The 11,670-nt window shown below is 29.0% G+C and overlaps 1 protein-coding gene and 1 long non-coding RNA gene across 3 annotated transcripts; one reads left to right on the top strand and one right to left on the bottom strand.

The window, feature by feature from the left end:
• The first annotated feature begins 1,290 nt into the window (after positions 1-1,290).
• LOC137828730 (hydroxyisourate hydrolase) lies at positions 1,291-10,988 on the top strand. Of its 2 annotated transcripts, XM_068635417.2 has the most exons (12): positions 1,291-1,654; positions 7,079-7,134; positions 7,331-7,406; positions 7,518-7,589; positions 7,724-7,811; positions 8,007-8,265; positions 8,618-8,733; positions 8,950-9,167; positions 9,529-9,557; positions 9,649-9,736; positions 10,147-10,237; positions 10,592-10,988. In XM_068635417.2, the coding sequence occupies exons 1-12, from the start codon at positions 1,369-1,371 to the stop codon at positions 10,836-10,838; spliced, it is 1,626 nt and encodes a 541-aa protein (XP_068491518.1). In that variant the 5' UTR covers positions 1,291-1,368; the 3' UTR covers positions 10,839-10,988. The 2 variants fall into 2 exon arrangements, 1 of the variants encoding a protein (XP_068491518.1); XR_016523065.1 differs by lacking the exon at positions 8,618-8,733 and having other exon boundaries at positions 1,333-1,654.
• On the bottom strand, positions 8,577-10,685 carry LOC137828731 (uncharacterized). The gene is made up of 2 exons (XR_011083955.2): positions 10,546-10,685; positions 8,577-9,184 (listed from the first exon to the last, which is right to left on the bottom strand). It is a non-coding gene; the product is annotated as an uncharacterized LOC137828731 (long non-coding RNA).
• Positions 10,989-11,670: the final 682 nt, after the last annotated feature.

Genomic DNA, 11,670 nt, shown 5'->3' with positions numbered 1-11,670 from the left:
ATATTTTATTATTAAACTAGGCCATAGTGTACTAAAATCATTTGTTTTCTTCCCTAGATGCTAGGTGGTTGTGGAAAATGAAAGGTATACACGTAATATTCTAGAAAGTGACGTAATGTGTGTCGCATTTTGGATTTTTCTCTAATTCTTGTCGGTGATTACAATGATAACTTAAGAAAAATAATCTTTTGTTCCATTTAAGTCAATAAGGATTAGTCATTGCAGTAATTAAGTTTGTATAAAATTTAATATTATAGGCATTTCGAATCAATAAAAGTTGACATACTTAGTAGTTATTAAGATAAAACTTTAATTTAGCGGGAAAATAATATTAAATGTACTCAATTAAGTTTTTTAATTAATTAACATTATATATATAAAAATGGGTATTTTAATTGTGCTCCTTAATAAATTTAAAGAAGAAAAATGGTATTATTAAAATATAATTATTTTATTATATGAAAAGAATCTTCCTAACGAGTTTTATAAGAGTATTAGTTAAAAATTAATAACAATTTTTTTGGCTTAAAGATCGTAGCGAATATATATTGATCAGATTACGCTCTCTTATAAAAAGGTTAACCAATCAACAGTAAGAAAACATAGAAATACATGTGACTGGAAAGTCGAAATGTCTGTTCCAAATTTCTCACTAATAAGTGTTATTTATTTTCTCTTTTTCTTCCATTTTATTTATTATTCTTTTAAATTTTATATTTTATTAATTGTGTTTTAGAGTTTTCTTATTTATAAAAAATTAAATTAATTAAAAGAAACACTTAGCCATTCCAACATTATACAAAAGAATCCTATTACATCTACAAATTATCATATAGATAATTCAACTGGATTAACTGAATATCTTGTCGCACCTAATTCTAAAACTAAATAGTTGTATTAGAAGAAAAAAAATTCTCATTACAATGGATCATCCAAAAAAAAAGACAGAAGTACTTAAAAGAAATATCAAAACATACTTGAGCAAAACAATCACCACATGAAATATAATAACCAATTTATTTGAGAAAATTGTCTAGAAAAAAAATAAAATTAGTCGTTTTATTAATTAAAATTGTTATCTTATGACTTTATACAAGATATAGATAAAGGCAGAAGTTTGAGTTACGCACAGAAAAAAACACATAGGGTGAAGATGGTGAGAAGAATGACAATTTTAATTTCAACTTGAGTATTGGCACATTTTTCCACTTGCTACAATAAAGGAGAGAAGAGGCACGTGAGCACGTGACCGTGTGAACGTTAAAGTGATGGAACAGTAACAATTTTAGCACACCCCTCCATAAGTTGAAAGATTGATTTAGCCCATGGCCCACAGCGTTTTGGCACTTTCCTTTCCACTTGCAATAAATGAGGAGGCGTGACGCGGTGGTGGAAACAAGAAAAGAAGAAAACGAAGAGCAAATGTGGCGTGAATCAATGGAAACACCACACAAATGCTTCGGCAACGCTTTCATGGTCACTTTCCTGCTTCTGAATTTGTCTTTGGGAAGAGTTTCCGGCGCTGATAGCTATAGTAGAGACGATTTCCCCGTGGATTTTGTCTTTGGTTCAGGCACCTCTGCTTATCAGGTGGAAGGATCTGCTAACGAAGAGGGAAGAAGTCGTAGCATATGGGATACCTTCGCTCATGCTGGTTTTTCCTTCACTCTTCATTCTCTCTTCTCCTCATCTTACCAATTTTATATATATTTATATTTTTGGAAATTCAGTACAAAAAATCAAAATTAAGCCAGTGAGTAGTTAGAAAAAGTAATATCTTTCCAATTATTATTATTATTATTATATTATTGTCCTCGTCGTACTTCTCGTTCTCGTTCTCTGAGTTGTTGTCACTCTCTTGTTGGTAGTGGTCATTATTGTTAATAATTTTATATAGTTTTGCATTATTATTTTTATGTAAAAAAGTAAATTTTGTTAATCTAATTATTAAATTATAATTTATATATGTGAACTTTTATCACATGATTAAATAATTTATATTTTCTATATCTTGAAAAATTAATTTAATTTTTCATTTCACAAAATGAAGTATCAAATTTTTTTACATTAATATACTTTTTTTTATATATATAATTTTACATGAACGAAATGGGTGAGTTTTGAAAAAGAAATTATCCAATTCAAAGATAATGAAAAACTTGAAACAACCCAGTACCCTCTTCGTCGACATTTTGCATATTGGTTAAATTTGATGTGTACTATCTGGTGTTTTTATAATTTTTTACTAGTGTTTTTATAGTTTGTTTTGCTTTAAAGTAAAGTGCTTTTGGTTTTGGGTTTTAGAGTGTGCGATTATTGTTGCTCATTATATACTTTTTACAGTGAAATAATGATGATGATGTTTTAAGGGAGTTTGGAAATGTGTGGTTGATATTTGACTCAGGGTATTTGGTTAAATGACTATAAAAAGATTTGTTTTTGTCTTTTATGAGATTGGATTGAACTTTTTCATGTTTCAACTGTGTATTACAAGACAAGTTGGATATCTTTTCAAAGAGAATTATATACCTCACGCGAATAGGAGAGAGTGATGTGTGTATTCTTTGTTCTTGCTTTCTCTTTCTATCTTAACATTGTTTTTATCCTTTTATATTTTTTTTATTTCCAGTTTTATTTTTCCTTTGTTTTGGTGTTCTTCCCATTCCTGTTTATATTGTCTGTATCATTGGTGATTGATGATTTTGGTAATTTTGACATTGGTTCTTCCCATTTCTTTTTGGTAGTTTTGGATCTAAGAATGTTTTTAGCGGTGGGAAAGAACGTTGGCAATATGCCGTTTGACTAATAAACAAAACTTTTTAAGAAGTGTCTAAGGGCATGATTTTCGGCATGATAATCATGGATGTTATATGTATGGATGTTATATGTGGGTGTTGTACTATCATATTTAAAGAGAAAATAAGAATATTTGAAATAAAATAGTGTATATTTATTTTTATGATATATAATAGTAAAATTATAATTATTTTCATGACAATGACAAGAATAAGGACAATACACAACAATAACAACAATCACTACTATCACAACAAAAATATCAGCCACCACAACAACTACAACCACTATTTTACTTTTTTCTTTTAATTTGTGATATCTTGTCTTTAAATCATGTTTATCTTGTTTTTATTTCTACCCTTTTACTTTTGTTTTTTTTATTTAGTATTATTTTAAAAGTAAAAAAAATAAAAATTAATAAATTAAAAAAAATTGATAATTTTAATTTTGAATGCGTTAAAAAAATAAATATTTTTAATGTTTAAAATAATTAAAAATATAATTAATAAATAAAAAAAATAAGTTTTTATAAAATTAAAATAAAAAAGTAATAAATTAAAAATAATTAGTTTATTTTTTTAAGAATGAAAAAAAATAAAAAGTTAAATTCTACAACAACATAAAAGTTGAATCTATAAACAAAAATTAGTATTTATTTTTGTTATTATTATTAATGATGTAATCATGTTAATTTCAATTAAAAATACACGACATAATTATAAAAACCCCAAAGTCAATTAATATTAATTAGCAGTGGACACATAATATTGAAAGTGTCTACTCTAAATACAAAATCCTAAAAAAAAATAATGTAAATATTACATTTAATGCTTAAAAATGTGAAGAAAAAATGCAAAAATAAATAAATATAAAAAATAAAAACAACAACAATAAAAATAAAAACAAAAACAAAAAACAAAAATAAATAAAGAATGGCAGAAAAAAATAACAACTAAAAACATAAAATATATAAAATAAAATAAGATAAAGATACAATATATAAAAAAAATAAAAACAAATAAAAGACAAGATAAAGATAAGAGATATAATGCGATACTAAATAAGTATATGTTGAACATAAAAAGAAAAATAAATGAGAGATGATCATTCATTTAATATTTTCTTCAATGGTACATTAAATAATTTGTGCGAAATGGAACATAATTAATGACGAGAAGTGAACGATCCATTAATGTTGGGACACGTTCTTTTTGTGTGTCCTGATGTTCGACAATATGAACATTTTTTTGTTCGATCATGTTGTTCTCTTATGTCCATATCAATCTTTATTCGACTTGACTCAGGTCTCCCTTTGAGGTTCTTTTATCTTTATCTTATTTTGTTTTGCCTTTATTTTATATATTTTTGTTTTTATTTATTATTATTTTTCTGTTATTCTTTATTTATTTATGTTTTTGTTTTTATTTTTATTGTTGTTGTTTTTATTTTTTATATTTATTTATTTTTACAAATTTTTTCTTCTCATTTTTAAGCATTAAGTGTAGTATTTGCATTAGTTTTTTTAGGATTTTGCATTTAGGATAAACACTTCAATATTATCAGTGTGTTCACTACTAATTAATACTAATTGACTTTTTTTTTATAATTATGTCCTGTATTTTTTACTTGAAATTAACATGATTACATCATCAATAATAATAAAAATAAATATTAATTTATGTTTATAGATTCAAATTTTATGTTGTTGTAGGTTTAACTTTTTATTTTCTTCATTTTTAAAAAAATATTTAAACTAAACATTTTTAATTTATTACTTTTTTTTTATTTTGTAAAAACTCATTTATTTATTCATTAATAACTATTTTAAACATTAAAAATATTTATTTTTTTAATGCATTCAAATTTTTTTATTTTTTATTTTTTACTTTTGAAATGGTGCTAGATAAGGAAATAAAAACAAAATGGTGTTAGATAGGGAAATAAAAACAAAATGGTGTTAAACAGGGAAATAAAAACAAAATGGTGCTAAATAGGAAAATAAAAACAAAAGGATGTTAGATGGGGAAATAAAAGTGTAAATAATGCTATGTGAGGAATTGAGTCCAACTACAACCACTATTTTACTTTTTTTTTAATTTGTGATATCTTGTCTTTAAATCATGATTATTTTTTAAAGCACAAGATTTATTAGAGAGTGCCTTGTAGTGTTAAGTTAGTTAAAACCGATTGTCTACCTTATTTTGTTTAGTTTTATAGAGAGAACATGCAAAATTAGATAACTATGTGATATATATTGTGTTCATCTATAGTATAATAGTGTTACTTTTTTTCATTTTTGTTATTGTGTTTTCTTGTTATTGTTTTGCGAACCAACAATTACTTATTTTTGTGGGGACAAGAGAAAGAAATTCAAGAAGAACAAGGTTGAGATGTGACCACCAATTTGAAATTAAGAAGTTTTCTAGTAAAAATGACTTCAGATTATAAAGGATCAAGATAAATGTTATCTTGATACAATAGTGATGTGTTGATGTGATAAAGGGAGAGGCGAGCATGTCAATGTAAATGTCTTTGTCTCAACATGAGAAGATTGTCATGTTCAACAAAGTCAAAAGTACCATAATTTTGTGTCTTATTGGAGATAAGACACTTAGGAAAGTTGCTAAGGAGATAATTGTTGTGTTAATATGGATAGTATAGATCTTAATATGGACAAAGGATTTACAACAACTTCAAGAGTCTAAGGTTGACGACAATGGATTGAGTTTGAATGTTTCGAAGTCAAAGTCCAAGAAAAGGAAGAAGGAAAAATTGTAAGAGTCAAAGGATTCATCAGATGATAGGGTAGAAAAGAGGTTTCACTGCTACAATTTCCACAAGAGAGGTCATTATATAGAAACTCTCACTTCAAAAGAGAATTTGTTGCATTAGTGTCTAATAACTGAGTATGTTGGACTCTTGGTGGTGTCGGTTTCAAATACATAGAGAAGTTGAGTCATGAACTCGGGTTGCACTTACCACATGTGTATAGTAAAAAAGTTCTTTGAGTCCTTATAACTAAAAGAAGGATGTACAATTCTTCTTGGGAACAATAAAGTCTCTAAAGTACATGACATAATAAGATTGGTTAGATTGAAGATATTTGACAACTAAAGATGTTGTTAAAGATGTTAGATATGTTCCAGAGCTCAAAAGATAATTTTTTGTCGATTAATATGTTGGATATTATGGGTTTGACAACCTAAATTGAACAAGTTTAGATTGTTTGAGTAGGAACATGCACCTTTAGGTCCAACACGAACTCAAACTCATGAGGGAGGATCTTATGTTTTTTCACTATCATAAACAATTACTTGCAAAGGGTGTAAATTTATGTCTTGAAAAATAAGACTACAAATTTTTACCATGATTTGTTGGATATCCCACATCGACTAGAGATGAGGACATTTCATTGTATATAAGTGGGTGCAAACCTCAACCTTATGAGCCGGTTTTATGGGGTTGAGTTAGGCTTAAAGTCCACTTCGTAATATGATTGGTAACTAGTAGGTAATCGGTGCTTAGAATTAACAATGGATTGAAGTTTGTATCAAATAATTTAATGATTTTGGAAGGAAAGAAGTTAAAAGGAGGCATGATTTATTAGCAAGTACATCTTAAAAATTTCTTGTTGAGATGACACGATTTCACTTTCACAAATTCAAATCATACCATGCACGACTCCTTCATAACTTACCCATATGAGGAAAATCTGCATATTTTGATAAATTCTTCGCGAAAATTGCACTATTTTGGAAAAATTTCTTAAGAGGTGTTGACAAGAACTAAAACTTTAAAAATATTAAATCAACCTACTTCATTTTACTTCAACAATGCATGTTATCGAGAATTATTGCATTTGCTAAACCGAGTGGCTTTCCACCACATTGAAGACATTAAATAAGAATTTGTTGCCACTGTTATATATTCTGTTTGGCATAAAGTTCGTAATATTTTATTACTTGAATTTGCCTGTAAAAGACCATAAGCTGCACACATCTACAACAAGTGAAGAACCAAAATTCAGTGAATAAAACATTGAGTGATAATTCTCTTCTCCTCCTTTTCCGTGTGTGTGGTTTTATCTTTATAATTTAATAGCTGACCACGTCCTCTTAATAAAAACAATCTATTATATATCATACACAAATTTACTGAAAGGTGAATCAGTGATGAAACAGCAGCAAACATAATATTTACTAATCTAGTTTTGCATTTTCAATTACATACCGATCATTATTCACTTAAACGTCTGTCTCACATAATCATTTTTAATGAACAGGATATGCGCACGGAGAAAATGGAGATGTAGCCTGTGATGGGTACCACAAGTATAAAGTGAATACGCTTAGCCTCAATTTTTTTTATTTGCCCGTTTATGCATTCCTTGAGTTGTGATTCTCCCATTTGTGGAAGATTAGAGAAGATTGAGGCATCAGCTGGTCAAATAATAGAAGTTTAGTCTGTGTTTTTTAAAGCGTCAGTGTGGCATCGTTTGATTTTAATTGTTTTCCCTAAAATATATGTAATGCAGGAAGATGTGAGGCTAATGGTGGAAACAGGACTTGAAGCCTATAGATTTTCCATTTCTTGGTCCAGACTGTTACCAAGTATGATACTCAACACAAACCTTTGAATTTTATTTTATATATCTATATTTCTTTGTAGGGTAAAACCTTACCTTTCTCAACACTTTAAAAAATGCTTATGTTTCTCCTCAGATGGTAGAGGACCCGTCAATCCCAAAGGAATACAGTACTACAACAATCTCATCAATCAGCTCATCAGCAATGGTTTTTCTTAAATTCGGGTTTCTCAATTAGCTTGCAAAATTAGCCATGCATTGTATTCACTCCAAATAAATAAACAAATTGGAAATCTATTCTAATTCTACAACTGATGTAGTTACCCTATTTCTCTGGAGCAGGAATCCAACCACATGTCACGTTACACAACTACGATCTTCCACAGGTTCTTGAAGATGAATATGGAGGATGGGTTAGTCGTGACATCATGTATGCTTCTGATCTCTTTTACCTTAATGCTATTCAAATTAGTTCATGAAACTCTGAGGCATCTTATATGGAAATTTTAGCTACTTTAACAATGGTTGTGTGTGTTCACTTTTGTCTAGCTTACAAGTTCCTTATATTAAATCATGAACAGAATCGAGAAATACTAATAGATAAGTTACTTGGATGTAAATGCAGAAGAGACTTCACATACTATGCTGATGTATGTTTTAGAGAGTTTGGCGACAGAGTCTTGTATTGGACGACTGTCAACGAGCCCAACGTTTTTGCCTTTGGTGGTTATGATCATGGAATCAGCCCACCTCAACGATGTTCTCCCCCATTTTGTGCTATAAAGAGCAATAAGGGCAACTCAACATATGAATCCTACTTTGCAGTTCATCATATTTTGTTAGCTCACGCTTCAGCTGCTAGATTGTATCGGAGAAAATACAGGGTATATCACCTAATCTTACATATTTATGTTTAAATGACAAAAGCTTCAACAAATATACTTTGCATTAAACTTAAAAAAAATAGTCTACAGTGTAATACATCACTATTTTTTGTGTGAAGAGTTTTTGAATTATTATCTCTTCACAAATTATTATTATCTTAAAGTTATACCTACTATGATTTTGGATTAATCGACCATGTCAATGTTGTTTACTAATAATGCATAACAATTAAACTCTTAAACTTAACAATCCTTATCCGATTCTCAATCTCTATATATTGACTTTTATTCTTCTTAATCCAAACTTTGTGGGCAAAGAATGTTCTCCTTTTTAAGAAACTTGTCATTGCAGAACAAACAACATGGATACGTTGGTATCTCTGTTTACTCGTTTGGGTTTTTTCCTCAAACAAATACAGAAAAAGACAGGGTAGCAACTAAACGAGTCCGTGACTTTATGGTTGGTTGGTAAGCAACGGACCCTAAAATTGGTTTGTTTTACATTTTTTTCCCCTTATTCTTAATTTGTTCCCTTAAGATAGGTGCATATTTATGACTGAAGTTCTATCCGTTAACCTTCTGATGCTATTCTATCTTCTTAAAGATTGTTTTCTTTAATTGGACATACCAATAGTTCAAGAATAATAAACATGGCAGTTTTACAAGTATGCTTTGATATTGCAGGGTTATGGAACCCTTGCAATATGGAGACTATCCAATTTCCATGAAGACAAATGCAGGTATAAGAATTCCGGCCTTCACAACTCGTGAATCTGAACAAGTCAAGGGTTCATCTGACTTTATAGGAGTCATTCACTACACCAATGCCAATATAACAGACAATCCTGACGCCCTTAAGAACCAACTGAGAGATTTCAGCGCAGACATGGCCGCAAATATGTGTAAGTACTTCCTTAGACTTAAGGATAGTGAATTTAGTTAGAGATTAAAGTGTTAAAAATCTAAATGTAAGTTAAAATTCACACATTGAATAGAAATGAGGAAGTTTAACAGGAAAAAAAAAAAAGTACATGGCTTATTGAGTAGAAATGAAGTTTAACAGGAAAAAAAAGAGACGTACATGGTTTATTGGTACAGAAGTTTCCAACCTTTTCACATCATTTACCATTTCACTCTAACAATAATGTAATGCCCCTTGCATAACCTAATGATTTATTTGATATGATAAAAATAATAATAAAAGATTGGACAATGTTGTATAATGATTTAACATTATAATGACTTGTTTTTCTGGTTTTGCAGCAGGAATTGATCTGTTTGGCAATGATGAGGTAACAGTAAAATAAAAAATCACAGTAAATTGGTTCTTTTTTTTAGATTACCATTGTGCAAATAACTGACTTTTCGCTTTACTTGATTCAGTACCCTGTCACACCATGGGGTTTGCGGGAAGAATTGAATAAATTCAAGCTCCTTTATGGCAATCCTCCTATATTCATCCATGAAAATGGTCTCTCTCTCTCTAAGATTACGTATAATTGCAATGAATATTTTTTAGTAAATCAACCCTTGATGCTATACGGATTGAATATTAAGCTTGGGGTCATAGTTCTGTTGTAGTAAACAAAACAACTTGATTACATTAGGCATATTTGTTTCAATCATGTTTATTCCTGCTTATACTCTTTACCCACTTTATTAATACATGTAACTAACACTGCCATTGGTTAATGCCATACTGCGCTTAACTTGTATTTTCCTATATTAACCAGCTTTAGACTTAGTTGTATGGAACTTTACTCAACAATTTAGAGTACAAATGTATCAATGGTAAACTAGGAAATCCTGTTAGGTTGCTCATGTGGAACGTAATAAGTTTAAATGATTGAGCAAGTTACTGATTAAATTTTGGGTTGTTAGGTCAACGGACAGCAAGCAATTCGTCACTACAAGACGTGTCAAGGGTGAAATACTTGCATGGATATATTGGTGGAGTGCTTGATGCCTTGAGGTATGTGACCACTGCTCTAATTCATCTAAATACATCACAATTTTTTTAATCACTTCCGAGGGAATTCCCTAAGTTGATGTACTAGCTTTTGTTTATGACTGGGGAATCTAAATTATGGATAACTGATCCATTGAACTATGTTGTTTATAAACTACTCTTGAGAAGTGACTCATCTAAAGAATTTATCAAACATGCCCAGAACACACACTAACAAGCAAAAGAACACAAATCCTTGAAATAGAAATAACAAGGTGGTTATCATTAGATTGCAAAGTGGTTTATTTTTCTGAAAGTGTTCACATAAATACCTCTGGTGTGTTCTCTGATATTCTGCATCACCCCAAAATTTCTCAGAGATGGATTAAACATAAAGGGGTACTTTGTCTGGTCTTTCCTGGATTTGTTCGAGTTGTTGGATGCATACAAGTCTAGCTTTGGCCTATACTATGTTGATAGGGATGATCCAGAGTTGAAGAGACACCCAAAGCTCTCTGCAAAATGGTACAGCCGATTTTTGAAGAATAGAAGCAGTTCTATAGTTGGAACTGTTGAACTTGAGAAGGATCCCTCCCTCGTTTCAATTGGCCACTTATTTGAGTAGGTTCTTTATTTTGTTTTCTTGAAAACAATCATTGCATGGAGGTGGTATTAGTATGCTTAAGAATATGACATCCAGTAGACGATGACATACCATATGATGTGTGATGTTAAAGACAAGGGGGATTTCAAATAAGAGTATAGCTTTTAAGAAGAATCTGTCCACATTTATAATAAACTAATTAGATTTTAAATAACTTTATCCAATGCAAATTAATTATCTAAGAAAATTATTTTTATCTTCAATCGTCTCCCCTCCTATAAATAATTAAATTGACCTAAAAGAAAAATATAAATTTCTCTAAGAAAAATTAAAACTTAATAACAATTAACTCAACATTTTAAAAGAACTCATTAAATAGCTTTAAATAGGTTTGGCCCTTCTAATATACTATTTTATCCTTTATTTTAGTCCCTCATTTTTTTTTTGTTTTTTTATTCCTATAAAATAAAATTATGTTATTTTAATTCTTATATTGAGTGTTACACTGTTAAATAATAATGTGGAAGACAAAAAACAAATCAAAATATTATATAACAGTGATGGCATTTCATTTGTCATAAAAATGAAAATAGTAAAATTTGATATTACAAAAAGTTAAAAAGGTTGAATTTATTTTATAAAGAATAAAAAGATAAAATTGACATATTAATTAAACAAAAAACTATCTTTATAAATTAATATCCACTACTTTTATGATTGTTTTAAAATATTTTCTTATTTTATATATTTTTTAAGTTGCCAATGATAGGTAGAATGTAAAAGTCTTATCCAGTAAAAAGAAACTGTAAAAATTTAAAATAGTATTCATGAATAGATTATTTTTGTTTCTTTT

This window comes from Phaseolus vulgaris, chromosome 7 (genome assembly GCF_051622355.1).
Source record: "Phaseolus vulgaris cultivar YP4 chromosome 7, ASM5162235v1, whole genome shotgun sequence".
Taxonomy (NCBI): domain Eukaryota; kingdom Viridiplantae; phylum Streptophyta; class Magnoliopsida; order Fabales; family Fabaceae; genus Phaseolus; species Phaseolus vulgaris.
This window is presented reverse-complemented; position numbering and strand designations above follow the sequence as displayed.

Coding starts and splice junctions, on each gene's coding strand:
- LOC137828730 (XM_068635417.2), top strand. CDS start 1,369: ATGAGGAGGCGTGACGCGGTGGTGGAAACAAGAAAAGAAGAAAACGAA. Junction 8,266..8,617: donor TGTATCGGAGAAAATACAGG/GTATATCACCTA, acceptor TTGTCATTGCAG/AACAAACAACATGGATACGT. Junction 8,734..8,949: donor CGTGACTTTATGGTTGGTTG/GTAAGCAACGGA, acceptor TTGATATTGCAG/GGTTATGGAACCCTTGCAAT.